This window comes from Bipolaris oryzae (genome assembly GCF_000523455.1).
Source record: "Bipolaris oryzae ATCC 44560 unplaced genomic scaffold scaffold_33, whole genome shotgun sequence".
NCBI classification, from domain to species: domain Eukaryota; kingdom Fungi; phylum Ascomycota; class Dothideomycetes; order Pleosporales; family Pleosporaceae; genus Bipolaris; species Bipolaris oryzae.
The window spans coordinates 47,288-70,141 of NW_006911309.1; the positions used below are offsets into that span (position 1 = coordinate 47,288).

The window sequence follows — 22,854 nt, forward strand, 5'->3', positions numbered from 1 at the left end:
CAGAGGAACCAAATTCCTCCGCATCATGCCAAGGGTGTGGACATTGATCCATCTGATGATCAACACATAACCAATCCCATCACAAATGCAAGTCTGTGGCAAATTTATGTCCTTGTCCCGCAGTGGGAAGTGGTATCTCTACCATGTCGTTATTTTGGCTCTCGTCTAGCGACTGCTCATAAAGACGTCAAACCGTGAACCGAGCCCAAACCCTACCGTCATGATCATGCATACTCTTCGTCAAATAGTCATCAAAGCACCTGGCGGCAATTGTCTACAACTTCTGCATGGCGACAATGTCGGTGGACTGAACGTGGTCCTCAAACTCCTCAATCTGTTGCTGGAGCTCGTCTAGCGAGACCTTCTCGTCCTCGACGACCAAGTTGATCTGAAGCTTCTTGATACCGAAACCGACAGCAACCAACTTGGAGGCACCCCAGACAAGACCGTCCTTCTCAATGGAGAGAACGTTGGCCTTGAGCTCGTCCATGTTTGTCTCGTCATCTACAACTTGTCAGCACCGTCCATGGCAAAAAGTGCACCTTCAGAAACTTACCCCATGGCTTAACGTCAAGGGTGACAATGGACTTGGCAGCAGGCTTGGTCTTGCCAGCCTTCTTCTTGTTGTACTCGGCTAGACGCTCCTCCTTGATCCTGGCGGCCTCGGCGTCCTCCTCCTCATCGTCACTGCCGAACAGGTCGATGTCGTCGTCGTCCTCAGCCTCCTTCTCAGGGGCCTTGGCAGGGTTGATGGGCAGCTCTGAGGACTCGGGGCCGTAGGCAGTGAACTCCTTGGTTGGGTCACCAGGGAGCGAGTCGAACTCACCCTGGAAGGTGAGGATGTGGTTGTACCAGCGCCATGCGTATGGGTACTTCTCGGGGGCAGGGATCTCCTTGATTTGCTGGAAGACCTTGACATCGGCCTGCGATGGGGAGTAGCTGTGGCGTGTTAGTCGATGACTCGCCAATGCCGTCTGAGAGCAATGCAGCAGAAATAACAACTAGATCAGAGGTGCGACAAGCGCTTGGGTTTGTATTCAGATAGCGGGGTCTTAAGCCGCCTCATTAACACGGACCAAATGTTCTCATCATTCGAGGGCTGGGCAGGGATTGAAGGCGATGCAGAGGGAGTGCACACAGTGTGCATGGTGGGGTAGCAACTTACCCAATAATGTAGGAGCGCGTCCTCACGTAGCTGTTGAGGAGGGTCAGGCCCGCATCGGAAACGAGGTCGGTGAAGCCCATGTTTGCAGGAATGAAATGTGCGTATTGGAAGGAAAGAATCGAAGAGTTGTGGTTGAAGGAGGAGTCAAAGTTTTTTTACAGCCTGGGGCTGGGAGGAGATTGCTTTCGGACGCACGGCCCCGCGCTAGTACGTGCTCGACCACGATCGAGGGGCACCCTTCACCATGCTCGCATAACTGCTCGTGGCCTCTTATGCACCTCGGCCCTTAGTGCTGTCGTCACCCCGGCCTCATCTTTTTTCCCTCTGCCCTTGGGCTTGTCTGTAGAACTCGTGCCGTCGTTGGCCTGGCCCGCCGCTGCTAGACGTAGAAGGTCATCGAACCACCGCGCATTTTCGCCCTCGCCTCCGCCTGAGCTCGCGCCATCCATTGACCAATACTATATTATGCCATCTCCATCTGTCTCCCAATTGAGCCTGCTCGTATTCTGAAATCCATACATGTCAAAATGCTGACCAGTAGAGCACGTATAGCCGCAAGGCGCATCGCATCCCCTTCCTCCATCGCACGGCCACTTCCCCTTCGCACTTCGTCATTATGCCTCAACACATCGCTGGCCTCGCCATCCCAGCAATACAGGATCCTGAGGCCACTGGTGTCTTGTCGAGGGTATGCGAACGGGGGGCGGCCGCATCCTCCTGGTGGCACACATCGCATGAACCTTGGTGGTGAGCCAGAGAAGCCTGCGTTGGAGCAGTACGGAATAGACCTTACGCAGCGCGCGCGAGATGGCAAGTTAGATCCCGTCATAGGACGAGATGGCGAAATACAGCGCACAATTCAGATTTTATCGCGACGAACCAAGAACAACCCCGTTTTGATCGGAAAGGCTGGAACAGGAAAGACAGCTATTCTCGAGGGCCTAGCCCAGCGCATTGTCAAGGGAGATGTGCCCGAATCGATACAAGAGAAACGCGTCATCTCCCTTGATCTCGGCTCCCTCATCGCTGGTGCGAAGTTCAGAGGCGATTTCGAAGAGAGACTCAAGAGTGTGTTGAAGGAAGTCGAGGAGGCCAACAAGGGTGTGATTCTGTTTGTGGACGAATTACATACCCTGTTGGGCTTGGGCAAGGCAGAGGGTAGTATCGATGCCAGCAATCTCTTGAAGCCTGCGCTCAGCCGCGGAGAGCTGCAGCTTTGCGGAGCAACCACGCTCAATGAATACCGTCAGATTGAGAAGGACGCAGCGCTCGCAAGAAGATTCCAGCCCATTATTGTTGGTGAACCCACGGTTCAAGACACAATCTCCATACTTCGTGGCATCAAGGAACGATACGAGGTCCATCATGGTGTGCGCATCACCGACAACGCTTTGGTCGCCGCCGCTTCCTACAGCAATCGATATATCACCGACCGCTTTCTTCCTGACAAAGCAATTGACCTTGTAGACGAGGCTGCTAGCGCGCTACGTCTGCAGCAAGAAAGCAAGCCAGACGCAATCCAGGAGCTCGATCGCCAAATTATGACTATTCAGATTGAGCTAGAATCACTCCGCAAGGAGACTGATATCGCAAGCAAAGAGCGACGGGAGCGCCTCGAGGAAACGCTCAAACAAAAGCAAGAAGAAGTAAAGGTACTGACTGAGAAGTGGGAGAAGGAGCGAGCAGAGCTCGAAGCTATCAAGAATGCACAAGAGAACCTTGAGCGGGCAAAACTCGAGCTTGAACAAGCCCGTCGTGAAGGAAACTTCGCCAAGGCTGGTGAACTGCAATACAGCAGGATCCCAGAGCTTGAACAAAAGCTTCCCAGAGACGAGGAGGTGACTGCAGGCGCCAGCCGCCAGGGTTCCTTATTACACGATTCTGTTACGGCAGACGACATTGCATCTGTTGTGTCCCGGACGACTGGTATTCCACTATCCAAGCTCAATTCTGGAGAAAGCGAGAAGCTCATACACATGGAGGACACTTTGCGTCAGTACGTCAAGGGGCAGGATGAGGCTTTGACATCTGTTGCAAATGCGATTCGTCTTCAGAGAGCTGGACTATCTGGCGAGAACAGGCCTATTGCCTCCTTCATGATGTTGGGACCAACTGGTGTAGGAAAGACCGAGGTTTGCAAGAGACTCGCAGAATACCTGTTCAGCACACCGCAAGCTGTAATCCGCTTCGATATGAGCGAATTCAGTGAGAAGCATACTGTATCGCGTCTTATTGGGTCTCCTGCCGGTTATGTCGGGTACGAGGATGCTGGCCAGCTTACTGAAGCTGTGCGACGAAAGCCATACGCCGTTCTCCTCTTCGATGAGTGGGAGAAGGCTCACAAGGACATCTCGACCTTGCTCCTCCAAGTCCTCGACGAGGGTTTCCTGACAGATGCGCAGGGTCACAAGGTGGATTTCCGCAATACAATCATTGTCATGACATCTAACCTTGGGGCTGACATCATTGTCGGTGACGATGCTATTCACTCTATCAACAAGGACTCTAGCGAGATCTCACCTGCAGTACGCAGCGCCGTTATGGATGTTGTTGCTGCCACATACCCACCCGAGTTCCTCAACCGCCTCGATGAATTTATCATTTTCCGTCGTTTGTCTCGAGAAGCGCTCAGAGACATTGTCGATATACGTTTGAAAGAGCTTCAACAGCGACTAGATGACCGTAGGATTGTTCTTGAGTGCCCAGATGAGGCCAAACAATGGCTATGCGACCGAGGGTACGACCCCAAGTTTGGTGCACGACCCTTGAACAGATTGATTGCCAGAGAGATTGGCAACAGCCTAGCAGACAAGATAATCCGTGGTGAGATTCGCAGTGGTGACAAAGCCATCGTCTCCATCAAAGAAGGTGGTGCAGGCCTCGCGGTCTCTGCAGCAGCTTGATGCTGTATGACTAACGACGACATGATTGTAAAGCAGACTCCAGGAGGACCACTGCATGTATATAATGTAGCACAATCGGTGTTTGTAGGTAATAATCTCTTTTCTCTGTAGATTGCGATAATGACAATGATACCCTGCTCAAAAATTTATTCTTGTACATCGCGAGAGGCAGGTGTGCCTCCGCTCCTTCCCTCTCGCATACCAGTCCCCCCCTCACTGTCTCTCACCTCTGATAGCTCGCAACACACAATCGTTGTTAATTCTACAGCTATACACGGTCATGCCACGCCGCCCTCCTTTCAAGCCCTCCTATCGGCACAAAGGTGGCTGTAGCAGCACCTCCTCCAACAGTAATTCTCGTGAGAACGCTCGCTCTACGTCCGGCTCTAACACCACCCCACGGCGCTCTTCCGTGCGAGCGGCTCCAATTGCGCGGTCTGGAACAAGCAGACCCCAGGTCCAGATCCGTAGAGGACCGTTCCTAGACGATACGTCCCTTGGCGCGCCTTCTGAAGCGAGTCATCATGCCGATGAAAACGACGACTTGCTGAATGAAATCGTCATGGCTGTCGACTTGAATACTCGCGGAACAGTTGGCTGCTGTTACTATATTGCCTCTGAAGAAAGACTTTACTTCATGGAGGATATACAGTATGGCCACGTTGACGTTGTCGACTCTTGTAGGTGCTTTATCAACTGGCATGCTTCATTCTTGCTCACCGTGCCAAGTGAGGATATACATCGATCCTACAGTTATCCTAGTCTCCACCAAGATCGACGATAGAGTCATTGACTGTTTTGACCCTGACGCCAAGAGTGGTGAAAATGACCAGTTTCGTCTTCCATTTGTGCTCGAAATCAGACCACCGAGCGAGTTCAATTATGATTCTGCAAAGAACAAGCTTGGAAGCCTTCATTTGGGAGAAGGCGATGGTACCCATATCGAATTCAACATTCCAGGAGAGCTCGCAACTGCAGGCTATCCGGAAAAAGGTCAATCAGCAGGTCAACAGGGGCAGCTTCTCCGACTCGCAGGGTGGATTGATCTTGAGAGTCGCTCAACGGTACTTGCTGACTTGTTGCATGACACCGTAGTATTTGCTAAAGCCAAGCAGGTTGGATGTGCTGGAGCACTGATATCATATCTGCAACGTCGACGAGCAGCAGCGTACCTCCCCGGTGATCGTTCCGCAGATCTCATGTTCCGCATCTCGAAACTAGAAATGTGCAGTCTTCGCGAGACCATGTTCATCAACACGGATACTCTTCATTCCTTACAGATCATGGGCGCTGAATCACATCCGCACTCGCATAACAAGGGTCCGACCAAGGCTAGCTCAGGCGACAAAGAAGGTCTCTCTATATATGGTCTATATCAACATCTAGCCCGAACACAGCAAGGAAGGTTCCTCTTAAGACAGCAGTTTCTACGCCCAAGCCTAAACTTGGATGTCATCAATGAGAGGCTGGATACCGTCAGTATCTTCACTCGTCCTGACAACGAGTCAGCACTACAAACACTTGTTAAAAACCTGAAAAACCTGGGCAACATGCGTGTGACGATGGTCAATCTTAGAAAAGGAGCAAACAGCTTGACGAGAGGAACTGGAGGATTTGCCAAGAGTATATGGACGTCTATCCGAGCGGTATGCACAAACCATACATCATGTCAGTGCCTTTCTTCAACGACCTAATTGTAACAGTTTGCTTTCCATGCCCTGAAGATCAAAGACACACTTCAGGATGTTATCGGCGGAGAAAACCTGGTCATCAGAGATAAGGTAAACGCTCCCAAGAGATACCTAGATGTGGTCACCTTCTCACTCTAGACCAATGGAATATGACTACAGTCTGTTTACTGATTGCTGCAGGTCTTCGGAAAGCTCGAAGGGTACCACCTGGCTCAGATCGGGCGAAAGATCAGTGAAACCATTGACTTAGCTGGCTCAGCAGAAGAGGGCCGCACTGTGATCATGCCTGGCATCGACGAAGAGTTAGACCAGATGAAGTTGACCCTAGATAGTCTCGATGACCTCCTCAATCAGGTAGCGAGGAAGTTATCCGAGAAGATGCCTTCTGATCTGCGTAGGTGATACAGCTTCTGCTAAGAAGAGGCTCTTGAAGTCGATGCAGCAATGAGTTACTAACTTAGCCAGGCGCTACTCTGAATGTAATCTACTTCCCCCAGATAGGCTTTCTTTGCACAACACCGATTGATCCAGATACAGGCGGTGCGGTTTACCATGGCAGTCTCGAACATCCTTGGGAGAGGATGTTTGCAACGGAAGAGCAGGTCTACTTCAAGAACAGCGAAACGAGAGAAATGGATGAACACTTTGGCGACGTCTACGGCATTATCGCAGATCGCGAGATTGAAATCAGCCATGGACTAGCCCAGTATTTGCTCCAGTACGAAGAGCTCTTGACTACCTGTTCTGATATTTGCGGAGAGCTTGACAGTCTACTGGCCTTAGCTCAGGCTGCAAAGATCTATAAGCTTTGCCGTCCCGAGATTACATATGAAAATACTATACGCATCAAGGGAGGACGGTAGGTTCAGGGGAATGAGCCGCGTTGTTTTATTACTGATATCGTCAGTCATATGCTCCAGGAGCTTTTGGCGTCTTCTTTCGTCGCAAATGATACTGCAATGAAAGGAGGTGAGGGCGATGGAGAAATCGCCGATGAGCAACATGACGACCGTCTGTTTACCAGTCCGACAATCCGTCAAGCGCATGCCTACGAAAACAGTCCGAGTATGCTCATATTAACTGGTCCAAACTACTCAGGAAAGAGCGTGTATCTCAAGCAGGTTGCTTTGATTGTCTACATGGCGCACGTTGGGGGCTTTGTGCCGGCAGACACGGCAAGGATCGGGCTTACGGACAAGATCCTCTCCCGAGTTACTACGCGCGAGACAGTGTCTCATTACGAAAGCTCTTTTATGCTTGAATTGCAACAAATCTCGCTTGCTCTAAGCCTATCCACGCGTCGAAGCCTCCTACTCATAGATGAGTTTGGTAAGGGCACTGCATCAAGCGATGGAGCTGGTTTAGCTTGCGCAGTCATGGAATACTTGTTGAACTTGGGCAGCGAAAGGCCAAAGGTCATTGGAGCTACGCACTTTCATGGTATGATAGTATACCCTGGTACCAGAACGTTCTGACGCGCCTAGAAATCTTTGAGATGGATCTACTCAAACCTCGACCCACACTTGGATTTGGATACATGGAAGTGCGCGTGGATACTGAAGCGAAGAAAATCAATGATCAGATCACGTACCTATACAAGTAATACGTGTTCATGCATATCGCTTGCTAGGTACTAACTATATGTAGCTTCCGAGAAGGCCGGAGCACCTCGAGCTTCGGTACATGGTGAGCTCGTGCAGCGCTTTCTATTAGGTTGATACTAATGCCGACATTAGCTGTGCTGCCATGAATGGCGTTCCATCTGAGATCGTACAACGTGCCGAAAACCTTATACTTCTTGCAGCACAGGGGGAAGATCTGGTTTCGGCATGCTGTCAAGTACCAGAGGACGAGATAGCCGAGCTCGAGGAGGCAGTAAGTGTGTTCCTGGATTGAGTGGAATTATCTAAATCCAGTTTAGGAGCAGGTCGCACGGAAATTTCTCAAAGCGGACGTTTGCCGTGATCCGATGTCCGTGCTGTCCGACATACTGACAGTCTCCACAACATCATAGTACTTACTCACGCGGAAAGAGCACACGACGTGAGTTGGAAGGGTCGGGAAGGGCCGAACAAATGCGAAGGAAGGGGATAACGCCGAGCCGGAAATTTTGAGACGTGGATACGCCCGGTAACATGTACACCTGTGTCTAGAGTCGATGAATGCATTCTGCAGGCTGCATGTCGTCTGCTCGCATTGGTTCACGCGTCGCGTTGATTTACCTAACGTGCAGGTCGCTAGCCCCCGCACCCCAGAGAATATCTAGGAGTGTTGTAGCCATGACTCTGGTATATCTAGTATGCGCGCTACCCAGAGCTTTTTGACCTTGGCCGTTTCAGTTGCTGGAAAGGGCGCTAACCAGGCCAAATGGAGCCTTGGCGGGCGAATTAAGGCTTATCCGGTTTTAATTGTTACGATTGAGTTCTGATTAATAACTCAACGAGAGGTATTTACCCAATCAGGAAGATTTCCGACGAGTTTGATCGGTATGAAAAAAAGACGTCTGGTGGGGACGATGATGGGTGAAGATATGTTTCTTTACCATTAGAGTTTTGACAGATCACGTGGCGCAAACTGGGCAGCTTCGGTGGAGGTAAAGGGAGTTCCTTAGTTGCATTTGGATGTTGGGCCTGGAATTGAATTGTCTCTGGCGCCTATGTCTTTTTGGGAAGGTGGTGTGAATGCTACACAAGAAACACTACAAAGGCTTCAACCACAACTAAAACTAAACAACATGCCCTGTGAGAATTGAATTCACTAGCTAGAATTTCCCTATTGGGATTTGGACCTCCGGCTGATTCGACTAGAAAACGAGAGCGATTGGTAAAGCCATGCATGTCGTTTGAATGGAACGGAGGTTCATGTGAAGATCCAACCCAGGATATCCAGTTTATCGCGCTTATAGTGTCTAGCAGCGTCAATCATCCCAGCCTATTACCACGATCGGTATTATAGCGAAATAGAGGGAAGCACGCAATGAGAATTGGCAACTTGGACTGCGGTAGATATCAACAGAACTCTATTTACACGCATCTAATGTACCACCCCTACCCTATCCCTACTGATTAATTCACCTGACAGGCGCTAGAGAAGAAACCCCTGGCTCGGTACGCGGTAGGTGAAACGGAACTGACAATGCGAAAGTAAACAGGCCATCAACGGATATCCTCAAACGACGTTCTGGATCTTATTCCGATCCCGCGTTGCTTAGATAGCCTGGTGTGCCGTCTGTTGACTGCATGGAATGTTGCGTGATATGGGGGGGTAATATGTACCGAGGTGCATTTGTGATTATGCAGATCACTCTTTACTTGCCTCATTGGAATGCTTGTTCCGTTAGAGGATGCAGAAGATGAGAAGATGAAGCCTGTAACCTGGAGTTGGGGTACTTGGGCCTTATACTAAGTACGACGTAAGTATATGCGGCTCTGTACAGGTAGGGCCCATCATTCGCTCGCGTTGAATGCTATCTCTGGCCCCAATACTCCAAAGGCTCCATGTCCTTGACTTTGCCGTACTCGGCATGTTCCTGAATCGTTCGGCACTGGGTCGATGGATTCGAGTCGAGTCGAGTCGTGTCGTGATCCTGGGAGCCTGAAGGACGGGAAGGGGGACGAATGTAACGTCGCGCTAGCGGCCAAATGTTAGCGCAGCCAACGGCGGGAGAGGAACGGGGCGGCTACGTACGCGCATTCCGTTCCTCCGCTCAACCCACCACGGCCACCACGGCCACCACGGCCACCACCACCACGCCCTGACGTGCTGAGTAGTGCCCACTTGTTCTTTGCGCAGAGAAGGTGAAGACATCGACTCGGCAGCTCTCGCATCACGGACCTACATGTTCTGCACGTCGAGTGGCTACTGACAGCACTACTCTAGCCCTACTACACTAGGGCTTCTCATAGTCTCTGCCTTACCGCCACGAGGCTGCACGTATCTACCACGCGTCGCCGCCTACTTGCAGCCAGAACGGAGCTTTGTCGGCGGGGTCCTCATCGCACTTGCATACGTATTATCGCGAAGACCAGGCTCCGCCCGTCGCAAGGCCATGACTGCTCGAGGCGACGAACTGGCTCTGTGAGCACCGCGTAGTCATCATTCGCACGGTCGGCCCGCTTCAGCAAAACCCTGGCTTTGCCTGTTGGCAGATCCCTGCCCAGTGGGACCCCGCGAATTGCACAGTCTTGGTTAGTGTGCAACAAGCAGCACTCATCATCAAGCCATTCATCTGACCGGTTCCCTGGATCCTAGGATCCTGACTAAACCTTCCATGGGTAGACCCTCCGTCCTACGCAATCTGTCCTACTTGCCTTCAGCCCTGGGAGCTACCAGACGTTGCCTGACATGCCCTCGTGTAGCCTGCACACCGAATGTCTTACCAAATGCCTGTTAGGTCAGAGGCCCAAGGCTCAGCTGCTTCCGCCCTCATGATTGGCAAGCGCTACTCTTTCTGTGTAGCGGATTAAACAAGCTAAGTCAGCACTAGAACCCCCACGCGCCCATTGAGCAATGGTATCAAGAGCGACTGACTGTGGCATGCAGCAGTGGTGGCTGGATGCAAATCTTTGGCGCCGTGCTGCAAAGCCAATACTACTATGGAACGCCGCACCAGCATACCTACCTAAGCGGCGACCCACTCGGTGTAACCCTCATGGGAGTAATCTACCCATACCGTCCGGCTAACTCCTCTTCCTCCGCCTCAGCACCAGGCTGCCGAGCCTCAATGCAAGATATATCCGGCTTGCTGTGTTTCGTCGCTCAAACGTATGGCCGATGCCGCGAGATGTTTACAAAACTACCTCCGAAGCCGCACGTCCGAGGGTACGTACCTTGAGGCTATGCCAGGTTCCGGTGTGCGCGGCATTTTCCCATCTTCATCACTAGCGATACTAATGCGTTCGTATGGATTCGCATGCTCCTTGAGTTGTACTAGACTTGATAGAGGCAAGGAACTTGCCATGTAAGCCTTCAGCCCCATCCAAGCACGTCCGACATCGATGGCTGCACCAATCCCTGTCCCTGTACTCCCAAGCATCAGCTTGACGCTACTCGACCGCCCCCCCCCCCCAGTGATTGTCGCATGTACGCCTCCTGCAGGCTGGATCCAGCTATGATCCTTGCCGTATCCATCCTAGTTAAGACTCGCATTCTCCGTCGCCAGCTATAGTTCTATATAAAAACACATGCCACTTAAACGCTCGGTATAGTCATCCTTCAGTCACCCTGCTGTCGATACATATTCTCCCGGGCCCAGTCCAGGCATACTATCCTAATCAACCACCACTACGCGAAATGGAGGATACCACATTCAGCCAAGAGGCTGCTTCAGCAGCTAGTGCCTCCAAAGCACTCCAGAAGCCCCGGAAGATGAGAGCTTCATGTGACGCATGCTCTCGTGCCAAAGTACGCCTCTCCGTTCATGTATTAGTTGTCAATTCGTTAACCAGCAGCAGGTCAAGTGCGACAAAGTAAGACCAACTTGCCAGCGATGTGGTACCATTAATGTTTGCTGTAACTATTCCCCGTCTATGAGGTATATCATCTATCCATTCGATATGATCTTGCACTCATCACGCGCAGATTGGGTAAACCCCGCAAGAACCGGAATCTGGACGGAACGATCAAACGTGAAGTATCACCTGCTGGCTCATACCGACCCACGGGGGCTCAGTTTGATTTAATTCCACGCACTGCCTCTCATACATCTGAGAGTTCACCGGAGCCAATAGACCCCTTCTACTTTGGTCCCAGCACGCCGGAGTTTCACTATCAAGATGCTTTCGTCGCAAACAACTTCGGCGATAGTCTATCGCCAGCATGCTCTGAAGGAGGTGCTATGTCTTTCGTCAACGCGTGGGCCAACGATGATCACATGATGTTTGGAAGCCAGACGGATATGTTCGTTCCCATGCCCCAGTATCTTCCACAACAACACACTCCTGTACATGGACACGTACGTTCCATCAGTACGCCCAGCCAACCTGACTTATTTGCATCACTGGAATCGCAACAGCCTTCACCGCATACTAGCCACCAGATGCTGAATGCGCAGCATAACATATTCACATCACAAGAGACGGTTATTGATTCACCTTCGCCAACACTATCCGCAGCACTATCAACACCTCCAGCATGGGGAAACTTTGCAACCCACGATTGCACACTGTCCGCCTTTCAAACACTGAATAATTTATACGTACCACTCGAGCCCCAAACTTCTGCCAGCGACTTCACTAGTGTGGTGAACGGTTCTCCAACACTCGAGTCCATCCTAGCCACCAACAAGGCCGCCGTGGATAGTTTGTATACATTACTAGAGTGCGACTGCACATCAAACCCCCACTTCGCATCGACCATCAATCTTGCAACTATGAAAATCCTCTCGTGGTTCCAAGCCATTGCACGAGCGCACGACCACCAGCGCGGCCTCCCATACATCTCACTCGAGACTCAACTCGAGCTCTGCACGCAACCCCACACTTCGGACTCGGAAGCGGAATGCGCCCAGCGCACCAGTCTTGTTCTTGCTGAGCTGTGCAGGATCGAGAAGCTGATCGATAAGTTTGCAGAGCGCTACTGCCGACGCACCAGCACCCCAGGCGACCTGGCAGAGCCAGATATCAACAACGGTGTGTATCTCTCGATGGAAGCTTCTCTCCGGACCCGGGTGAGGGACACGTTCAGGATCACCATGGCTGTTGCGCCCGAGAGTGTCAAGCGTCGCATGGCTTCTTCGCGGACGACGCAAAACAGAATGCGTGTCAACACTATGTGATGTGTCTAGCATCATGACATACTTACGCGATGAATTTTGGTGAATGTTCTTCCTTTTTTTTCCTTTTCTCCTTCGGCGTCATCTACTTGATTAACGAACAAACGCATGTACGCGTAACGTTTTCAAGACGGCAAAATGAGCGCGGTTCTTTGTTTTTCTCTTTCATGTCTCAATCTTAGATGCCGTTTTGTTCATGCTTTCTCCACGTAGAGAGACTAGATAATGGGTTTTACTCTGACCCTCCCGCAACGGTTTCATCAACCACACATGTACATTATTCCCGTAGAAAGCTCGATTACGATCTAAACGGGCTCTCTATATTATAGCAGCAGTGCGCGCAATAAAGTATGCATAGCAGTGTTTTCTTCCAAGTATTTCTCTGCGACTACATCCATATGTCCGTGCCTCTGAGAACCTTTTACACCAAAAAACCACAACACGAAAATCCAAAAAAAAGGATCCCGCCAAAATGAACAAGACCATCACAATCCTCACTGGCATGTGAATGAGCGTGAGCAAGAAAAACGTCCAAGTCGTGCATAACCCGCCGCTCCCCCGCCTTGCCCCTACCCACCCACGACGCTTTCTACAGTACTTCGCTATGAGTTTCCCATTCGGGTCTATCTCCGACTCCCCTCCCTCACCCCCTCCCTCCCCCTGCCCTACGCACCTCATCTAGACCCGCTCACTCCCCCCTTCTCTCTTACCCTTACACAGTAAACGAAGGGCAAACCTGCCTAGTCCCGAAAGAAAAAAAAACATTTCCATCTCACCCTTTACTTACCTTGGCGTGTCCTCCCTCCCTCCCCCCCACCCTTGTCTTTCTCGCTTTCATTTCCTGTTTGACGGATTTTTTTGGTCTTACTTTCTTACTTACTTGTTGACCCCACTTGCCGGTAACCGGAGCGGGTGAGGAAATCTCGGACATGTTTTGCGTAATTAAATAGGGTGCGGAAAGCGGAAAAAACGAGGGCGAGGGAGGAGGGGGGGGGGCATGTAAGGGCCAGATCGTATTGCGTGTGTAATCGTGCTATGGAAAAGTGACGGATTGGGAAGAAGCTAGAGAAAGAAAGAGAGAGAAAGAGAGAAAAAAAAGAGGGTATAGGCTCCACTATTCTTTACGGGAGATATTTATTTTTTGGCGGGTTTACCTACTTCAGTACTTAGCCGGGGCGTGCCGGGGAAATAGGGCCTTTTCTTTTCTTCTTCTGTCTATCTCTTTTAAGAGTAATGGTAGGTGTACGTATGCAAAGGATTATTATTACTGTGCATTATTATTATTCTTTTTCTTTTCTCCTAGGAGGAACAGGAGGATTGGGGCCGCCCCACTGGGATTTCAGGCGTCCGATTATTTTGTGTGCGTGCAAATTAACGAACACGTAGGCTTGGGTTGGAATAGCGGTGGTAAGACTTGATTGTGGGTTTTACCCGGCAATTTGGGTTTGGTTGGGTTTGGTTTGGTTGACTCGGCAGATGGGGCGATGTGATTGACGAGGTTTGTGAAGTGCGTATTTTTGGGGGGCCTGGCGCTTGAGGTGATCTGTGAGGGAGTAGTCGCGTACTTGCGCGCTTGGCCGATGTTGCTGCTGCTGATACCGCTGGTGCTGGTACTGCTGTGGGCAGCAGTGATGGCGATGCAGCTCGGCTAAGCGGTAGAGTACCAATGTAGCCAGTGTGAGTCGACTTTGCAGCAACCGACGACGTCTCAATCCGTCTTTTTTTTTCAAGTCATCATGGTGAGACTGCTATGCCCTGTAATCCGCTTGCAGGTCTCGTCCATGCGCTCACCCACCCACCCAACCCACTTCGTTTCCCACACTTCTCCATTTACTTAGTCATGGTGGGAAAGTTCTCTCTACGCCCCTCCCGCCAACTGCCCTGACCAAGCTTTGGCAGTATGGGCGGGTGGCTCCGCGCCACATGCGCAGCCTAAACATAGGCCGGCCTAAGACGAACAGCTCTTAGAGAGAGTGCAAGGGTAAGCGTTCCCTGGACCAATGGAAGAGTAGGCTGCTTCCTGTTGCCTTCCAGAGTGGGACTGGACAAAAGGGTGGCTGAGACATGCACGGCGCATGTGCTGAGGCGAGTAAGCCACATAGTTGACCCTTCATGTTGCAATGGGGCGTCGTAAAATCCCAGGGAGGAGAAAGCAAGTTGCGAGGGAGGGCGGGCGTGCGTGCCTGTGGGCTTGCGGCGCCCTGTGTCGTGTGCTGCGAGTGGAGAGGTGGTGGTGATGAACGGGCAGCGGGCAGTTCACGCGCGACAACGCCTCTACGGGCCGCCTTGCGGATCTCCACTACGGCCCGGCTCTGTTTCCTTTTCCACCGCCCGGCCGCACGCCCGCCTGTCAAAACAACAATACGTCTGCCAAACGTCCTGTCAACGTCCTGCGAACAACTGCACTCTGTACACATGCACCACCTTGCCTCGCCGACCTGAACCTGCCCGCTGGCTCCGTCTGCCCTATGATCGCCGATCTTGGTTAAATCCGTGTGCTACACAGACTGACGCAATCGTCATCGTATCCTGTCGTCTTGGATCCTTAGCATCACCTCAGCCCCCACGCCCTATAAACTGAGACCACCCCGCCACCGGGATCGGGGAGCTGGCATCACTTGTCTCGCCGCCTGCCTTGATTCTTGATTGGGACAAAGGCTGCCTGACAGAGCAGATGCTAGGCTCTAGACTGTCTTGGTCGGCGGGGCAAGGCGTCCCAAATACGTAGCCATTGGCCAAAGTAGATTAGATGGATGGATCAACCTTGTATTACGGCTCAGAGGACAAGATAAAGCATGCTACTGCGCATCGGAGACGAGGCGTGTCTGGTACTACAACAACAATGCGTCAGGCCTTAACAGGGTCATTATGCGGATACGGCATAGCCATGTACTTGTGATGCGAGCCGCCCTATGAGCTGGAATCCCAGTGCCATGGATTCACACACAGCCCAGTCTAGCGAGGAAAAGAATCGGTCCCTGAATAACTATGCCTCTAGGTTACATTCCGCAAATGCTGTCTGTTCCCTCGAGCACGTTCACTGGGCACAGCCAGTCTCTCTCACGTGCTCTACATAGCCGCCTTCTCTGGCACGGTCCCCTTGGGACGCCTCATCTCCCGCCAAGGTTACCCTGTTAGGCCAAATCCTACTCTGTGCTATGATGTGATCCAAGGGTCCTCGTACTGTACGCCAAGTGGCTGTTTGTGAACACGTAATGTGAATCCTATGAAGACGTTGATCTGGGGACAACCGACTTAGTGGGGTAACCCTCTACCGGGAAAAAGGTTCGGCGTGCAGAACAGTTGGTGATTTGATAATGCTGATTCAAAGTTTCTGTCTCAAACCACCTTTAGATGCTGCTGAGAGTAGTGAGGTGGTTTTCATGCACAGTGTAATCCATTGCATCCTCATAGCCAATTGAAGAGCCGCTCCTTCGTACCGAGGTCTCTGATAAACACCGCACGGAAGAGAAGATTGTCATAGATGCTACAAATTGGTGGGTAGAGATAAGCAGTTAAGCGAAGAGGTGACGGGCATAACAAGCGATCAGCAGTGGAGCTCATCTCAACCGTCGCTTCCAAAGGACGTATCCAAAAGAAGAAGTAACAATGTCAACCCCAACACCCTTGCAGGAAAGCCAAGACTAACCACTTCCTTTCCCTGATCAACCATCTTTCCCTCCTCAACTCCCTCGCATCTTCATCTCACCCATACACCGCTATCTGCGTAAGCCAGACGCAGTCAACAAAACGCACTCACAAACGCAAACATGCCACACCCGCCGAACCCCATCAATCCTATATGCACAATATGCTAGCTTAGCACCGATGAACAGCGTGTCGGTATCCCGCTTTCTCACGGGAGGAAAGGGATAATAAAATAAGGGTGGGCGGAACACGTGGGAATGCTTGTAGCTTACACCGATGACAGCCCATGTTCACACTGCGTCATCAGCCTTATTTGTTCAAAGCCTGGTGCGGACCCCGGCTTAGCAGAAATCTACACAGCGGTCAAAGACACTCTGTCGTACATGAGAAGGATCATATCTTATCGCACCAAAAAACCGTTGACTACCTTTTTGCGGACAGGCTTGCATTAACGCGTGGGGGAGTCATTAAGCGGAAAAGCACTCCACACCAAACACTGACGATCTCTACACTCTCAAGGTACATTTCCTGTTTCGTATGATTTGAAGTGGTGTCGAATTGGTCTTCGCTCATACATCGTTGAGGACCATCTTGCTTACTTACTAGTACTATCCGATATTCGTCCGTATCACCAGATCGTCAACGACACACTTGGTGCAAACGTAGAACACCGTATACAACGTACAGAAGATTCACAATCCCCAGTCTGACAGGAAAAGTACCTTGCTAGCCTCGGATACTACATGCTTCCCCATGTTCATTAGCGTTGTATCGTCATCTCCCTGATCGTCCCGAAACTACCGCTGCTTAACGGAAACCCATGTCGTATCCTCGTCACGCCCAACATGGATAATCGCTGCAACAAGCAGCACCTCCTCATCGTCCGTCAGAGGATCAGCATCGTAAACATGCGTTCAACGTCTTCTCGCTTAACCAGTGACATTTCTTGTGCGCACGTACCGCTCCACGTGGATGGAGCTCGCGTAGGTAGTTGGTTATAACTGAGTGACATTTCATTGCGCTATGCTGGAACAATTGCGCCAAATTGCTAATATTTTGGCTCGATGTATCTGAATGCATACTCTATGTTGTGTTACTTTGAAGTTGTTTGATGGAGGGAGATGTTGTGGGACCTGTGGGGTAGGCATTCCATAGGTTGAAGCTATGGGGATATCGTGCTAGGGCCTCTTGATCTGATATGTGGATGTACAAATGTAGGAAGTGGCCTTGCCAGAGATACGCCTTTGGAGGAAGGTAAGGCGCGACACACGCAAAGATGACAGGGCTAGAGAAGAACATGTCTACTGCAATTTTCTTATACGTAGCAGCGGATACATTGATTCCAACATAGTACATGTCACTTAGTACCTCGTTTTTTTTACACCAAAAGCCCTCTACTTCCCCAAAACACCACTTGCTCCCCCTGCCACCCACTCACCCACTCCCCTTCCTCGATCTTGTCCTACTCTCTCCCCTCTCCTCCTTCGCCCCCTTCCCCCTCGCCTTCGTCTTCTCCTCCTCCTCCTTCAACAACCCCAACACCTCCTTCTCCCTCTTCACCCTCAACTCCTCTTTATACCTCTCCACCTCCACCCTCCTCTTCCCCATCGCCGGCTCCATCAAATACCTCGGCACCTTCCTCGGGCGCGCCGTAAACCTCGGCGGCTCCATCTCCATCTCCACCGCATCCTCATCATCCAGCTCCGACTCCGACTCAAACTCCTCATCATCTATTCTTCCGTAATCAGGGGGTGGCGGGAACTTTCGGCGCGCGTACACGGCTTGTTGCATGTCGGTCGTGTATGCGATTGCGAGTCTGAGTTTGCGTTCTAGGCGGGCGATGGTGCCGCGTTTTTTGTCGTCGGAGGTGGAGGCGCGGTGGTAGAGCTTCTGCATGTAGGCGTAGTCGCTTTCCAAGGCGGAGATTTTGGCGTGCAGGGCGGCCGGGGCGCGGGCCGCCGGGTCGCTGGTGAAGGCGTGGTAGGCAGAGATGTAAGTGAGTATTTCTTTGTCTTTTTCGTCGAGGGCTGCTTCGAATTCTTGCGTGCGAAGTTCGAGTTCGGTTTGTTTGAGGGCGACTTCTGATTTCCAGTCCGAAGCTAGGTGTTGAGAGTCTTCGGCTTGTTGGGTGAGGAGCGTGATTTGTCCTTGGAGGTCTGCTAGCTGCGAGTGAAGGTCTTGCTGGGCCTTCTGGAGCCGTGAATATTGCTTGTCTTCTGTGATAAACGCTTTCAGCTTTTTTTCAGCAAATATACGCTTTGCTCTTTCTTCTTTGTAGAGAGCCTCGATTTTCTCACTGCTGTACAGCGGGTTTGTCGGAAGCATCAGACCGGGAGTCGGTGGAACCTCCTCGTACGACTGCTCTTCGATGGCCTTTTTGATGTTGGTAATTTCGTATTTTTTATCCTCCAATTGACGCTCCAGATTTCCATTCTTCTCAACAATCATCTTCACGAATTGCCTCACATGCAGCAGCACTTCGTTGGTCTCATCATCATCTGCGCAATCTTGTATGACCTGATTGAGATCATTAGGGTCGATGGCTGTGCCTTTGAACGATATTTGTATCCACCATGCGATGACTTGGCCCATATCACATACTGACTTTTGTAGCCTTGTAAGTTTCTTATTACCCTCCAATGCCTCTTCCTCAATATTTGCGGCGTGTTGAGTCATGTCGACTAGTTCGTTATCTTTTCTCTTCAGCTTAGTCTCCATCTTGGCAATTTCATTTTCCTTCTCCACGACTATTGCTCCGAGCTTCTTGTTCTCTGTTTCTGTCGCTTCCTCCTGTGACGCTTCGGTCTTAATCTGGCCCTCGAGTTTTCGATATTTGGCGGAGAGTGCATCGTAGTCTTGCTTCCACGTTTCTAATTCGGCCTTGTAAGACTTCAGTCTGTCCTCCACGGCCCTGTCATGCTCCATGCTAAAAGCTTTAAGATTTCCATTCTCAGCTACTAGCTCGTAGTTACGCTGACGCAGGCTCACAACCTCTTCATTGGTAGTTTTCAGTTCTCCGCATAGTTCCTTCATTGCTTTTCCCTCTATGCGTTCATATTCGCCTACTCTTGATGATCCGCCCAAGTTTGTATCTTTTCCCTGATTCCAGCCGCCGAGTATCTGGGTCACATTATTCTCATGAAATTTCGGGCTATCCGTCGGATTGAAGGAGGAGCTCCGAGTTTGATGAGATTCACCCCTTTGTTCAGTTACCGAGTGAGACAAGTGTTAACTTTCAGCGCCATCATTCCAGTAGTTTCTGAGAGCACTGTTACTACGCGCCAGAGGAGTCGTGGGCCGCGTGCTATGCATGGAGGATGATCGCAGTAAAGGACTGCCCTGGCGACTGAAAGGCTCAATCTTTTCATGTTTCTTCGCTTGGGACGATCTCGTAGGTGCAAAATAGCTGGATGGACTGTTCCTTGATCGGGGCTTTGCATGGTTTGGATCCTTTCTGTAATCAGTCTCATCGAGCACACCGGTTGGACTTTGTATGCCAAATATAGTTTCATCCCGATATGTCTCGCCATCTGTCGCATTTGATCCTTCAGGTGGCAATGAGAGAGGTAAATTAGTCTCTATAGTTTCTTCTATACGACCAAGTAAGGTTGGCCACCTTCGTGTTGCTTCCTTGCCAGGGCTTGGCGGATTTGTGGTCTCATTTTCGTACAAGGAGATGTCTTTCTTTGGGCTGTTATTGTTCGACATAGTCCTTGGAGTTGTCTCTAATGCAAGTTAATCAGTGAGATTGACACAAATTACTCAGCCTGCGAATGTAGAAAAGGTCTTCGCCATGGCTAGTCTAATGTGGCTGGTTCATTGTTTCGGTGGTTTTGTTTCGAAGCCCTTTCAGCAAAACCAACGATCGACTGATTACGTAGTGGATTCAGGTGAGATTCAAAGACATTGCTATGTACAGGATGCCACCATCATTCTTTATTGGCTTGTTTGTTGCAAGTCCCTGGGGTCCCTGGCAGGTCAGAGGAAAAGGCGTTGCTGCAGTTTCCGATGGCTTTTCGAGAACCACAATCACAACATTTTACTCGCCAAGAAGTCTGTTCTTTCTAACATATATGGTTGGTACCTTGCGCCCGGTTTATTATCTACTCGAGACGAGACATTCGCCTTCGAGCCGTCTTCAGCCTACGCACCGAGTACTTGCTAAAATCAATGTGATCACGATCGTCGCGGCCCGACAAAGTATAATATTTCCATTCTCTAAACCTAAAGGAGCACCATTTCCCATATCAAAGTCTGGGACCTCCTGCGGTAGGCACTCGACAAATGCAAGCTAGAGAAGTGCGGTTTAAGTGGCACGGCGTGCCAGCGCGCCACCAACTCCACAGAATAGTGTAGCACAGGTCTAGCTGACTGAACTTAGAAAGGCGCCATTGATAAGTCCCATTGCTCTGAATGCCATCGTGGTCAGCTCTGGGTGTAATCAAGAATGCTAAGCTGTGAAGAATAGGGAACAGTTCAGTATGCGTGGAAGATAAACATGGGAAATCGGAAATCAAAAAAGATAAAAGGTCGGCTGATGGGCGAAGAAAGAAAATGGAAGGTGGCTAACTTTTCCAGTTTTACATGAGTTGTTGGATTTTCCCCCTCGCTGAGCGCAGATCGAGGATTGGCTGAGCTTGAAATGTTGTGAAATGCCCTTACTGACAGGATGCGCTCCTATTCTTGCCCGCTCGTCTCAGCGTAACCAAAGATTCGGTGTGAGTACGTTGTTGTCCCGAGACTTTTCTTCCGTTGTCGTGATCGAATACTCGACAGCTGCCCGTCGCGACAGAGCCCAAACAGCCGTATTACCGGAGAACTCTCAGTTTGACTGGATTATTGAGCGGATCCGGTCGCCTGAGATGACTTCAAGTAGTTAGTGGCCAGCAGTTGCTGGGCGCTTGGTCTGAAAATGGTGCGATTATTGCGTTCGAGTCCCACAGTAATCAGCGGGATCCCCGAGCAAGAACCTCACGGCATAGTTCCTTGATCCAACCGCAGCCGTTGATCTGCTTGCGAGGGTCTCTGTTAGCGTACCGATGCCAAGCTAGTGAAGTCGAAAGCACATGTCCAGACATGGAAGACAACCCTAGAAGTGGGGGCTGCTGTGCACTTCACAGGTCCAATCATGTCGTTTAACGCGGTCGCTGTTATTTTGTGGACACAAAGGGACTGCTATTGGAGCCTACAGACCGTAGTGACCCAAAATATGTTAGTGAGGACGGCTAGACTGTCGACGGCACTCCCGTGCCATGGAAGCGTCCGTGGTACTTGATAATTGTGGTCAAGTGGGGTAAACCGTCAAAACCCTATAGCATGAAGTAGGGGGGCCACACTGATCGCTGGCTATCATGGAGAGCACAATTGCTGGCTTTCCACTCGTCGCTATTTCTTATGGCCAGTTAAATTAGGAAAATATATCCATTGAAATGAGCCCGCGAGACACGCGCAGGGTTCGTCACGGACAGCCAGCAATGGATATACTGCAAGCCTTATTAACACGCTTGTGGCATCGAGGTCTCAAAACGTGACCTGGCGGCTCGATAATGACTTCTGGCTAGCTATGAGAGTATTGCTGGCTTGAGTGAGTTGAAGTCAGGATAAGGGCACAGTAGGTGGTCTTTGGCAGCGATGAAGTTGTCTAGAAGCATATGTGACCATAGGCTCCTTTCTACGGCGAGAGCTTAACATCTGACAGTGGTAACACAACGCTATATCCCAGCAGTGATTCATTACTGATCGGGCTGGCTGACGTGTACTCCTAGAGTACTCTGACGGAGCTGCAACCGTCATGGTAGCTTATTTGCTGTTGTTCTGGATGTACCGGCCAAAACAGATACGTCCAAATTTCACAAACAGCATTGAACCCCCTGATCCACAGTGGTGTCGGCAGTGATGGGATCCACATATGTTTCGCGCTTGCTCAGACCAATTGCCACTGTCTTTGAGGGTCGGTCAAATGGGGTTACACAAAGTTGAGACTGTTTGGTTGACATACCAGAATGGTCCTAGCATGCATTCCGGAAGGAGGTCTACAGGAAGCGCATATCGACACGATCGACCGGAAGTAACCGAACCTTTTGCTGCATGCATCCAGTGTGCAGGACCTTGCTGAGCTGTCCACTGCTTCTCGCTTAGAGATATTGAGGGCCAGGTTCCCCGAATAGACTTGCCTCAAATTCATCCATGCTGAACTAAACAGCCGCGAACGGACAGGGTTGACGAGATTATTCTTGGTTCAAGCGGTCAACGGGCTGCTCAGCCTTCCTGTAGTGGCGCACCGTGACCAGCGTGTCGGGATGCCATGTTGGTCCTTTGTCCACCCGCTACAAATGTCAAAATCAACTGATGTATCATGTTTGAGTACCAACTAGTTCCGGGTTTTCCCATTAACTGATTGCATAGATGCATGCTAGCCCGCATAACAGACTTTAGAAATTGCGGTATTATGGCTAGCCCTGCCAAGTATGACCAGCTGTCAGGGTTCTGGCATATATGATATGCAGCCATCCGTAAGAAGGGCGCTAAATCGAGCTGCTAAATGACGGAATGACCAGATGTATTTCGGCGAACTAATCTGAACCTGTAAGAAGGTTGAGATCAAGTACCTCCTACGATACTGATTTCGAAAGAGGAAGGACCGTCAGCACCAGAGCTCTGATTGGTGTTTGATGA

The 22,854-nt window shown here is 50.7% G+C and overlaps 6 protein-coding genes across 6 annotated transcripts; 3 read left to right on the forward strand and 3 right to left on the reverse strand.

Moving 5' to 3' along the window:
- Positions 1-274: 274 nt before the first annotated feature.
- COCMIDRAFT_3480 (uncharacterized protein) lies at positions 275-1,245 on the reverse strand (the record flags this gene model as incomplete). Its single annotated transcript, XM_007687708.1, has 3 exons — positions 275-504; positions 557-939; positions 1,166-1,245. The coding sequence occupies 3 exons, from the start codon at positions 1,243-1,245 to the stop codon at positions 275-277; spliced, it is 693 nt and encodes a 230-aa protein (XP_007685898.1).
- A 654-nt stretch (positions 1,246-1,899) lies between these two features.
- COCMIDRAFT_3481 (uncharacterized protein) lies at positions 1,900-4,068 on the forward strand (the record flags this gene model as incomplete). The annotated part of the gene is made up of 1 exon (XM_007687709.1): positions 1,900-4,068. One exon carries the CDS (start codon positions 1,900-1,902, stop codon positions 4,066-4,068), a length of 2,169 nt encoding a protein of 722 aa, XP_007685899.1.
- Positions 4,069-4,348: 280 nt separating this feature from the next.
- COCMIDRAFT_89769 (uncharacterized protein) lies at positions 4,349-7,655 on the forward strand (the record flags this gene model as incomplete). The annotated part of the gene is made up of 10 exons (XM_007687740.1): positions 4,349-4,748; positions 4,798-5,132; positions 5,184-5,714; positions 5,772-5,849; positions 5,940-6,153; positions 6,225-6,618; positions 6,667-7,199; positions 7,244-7,358; positions 7,407-7,445; positions 7,496-7,655. 10 exons carry the CDS (start codon positions 4,349-4,351, stop codon positions 7,653-7,655), a joined length of 2,799 nt encoding a protein of 932 aa, XP_007685930.1.
- Positions 7,656-9,205: 1,550 nt separating this feature from the next.
- COCMIDRAFT_24555 (uncharacterized protein) lies at positions 9,206-9,586 on the reverse strand (the record flags this gene model as incomplete). Its single annotated transcript, XM_007687722.1, has 2 exons — positions 9,206-9,389; positions 9,447-9,586. The coding sequence occupies 2 exons, from the start codon at positions 9,584-9,586 to the stop codon at positions 9,206-9,208; spliced, it is 324 nt and encodes a 107-aa protein (XP_007685912.1).
- Positions 9,587-11,051: 1,465 nt separating this feature from the next.
- On the forward strand, positions 11,052-12,534 carry COCMIDRAFT_34921 (uncharacterized protein; the record flags this gene model as incomplete). The annotated part of the gene is made up of 3 exons (XM_007687727.1): positions 11,052-11,162; positions 11,213-11,292; positions 11,340-12,534. The coding sequence occupies 3 exons, from the start codon at positions 11,052-11,054 to the stop codon at positions 12,532-12,534; spliced, it is 1,386 nt and encodes a 461-aa protein (XP_007685917.1).
- Positions 12,535-17,613: 5,079 nt separating this feature from the next.
- On the reverse strand, positions 17,614-19,212 carry COCMIDRAFT_24557 (uncharacterized protein; the record flags this gene model as incomplete). Its single annotated transcript, XM_007687723.1, has 1 exon — positions 17,614-19,212. One exon carries the CDS (start codon positions 19,210-19,212, stop codon positions 17,614-17,616), a length of 1,599 nt encoding a protein of 532 aa, XP_007685913.1.
- Between the last annotated feature and the right edge of the window lie 3,642 nt (positions 19,213-22,854).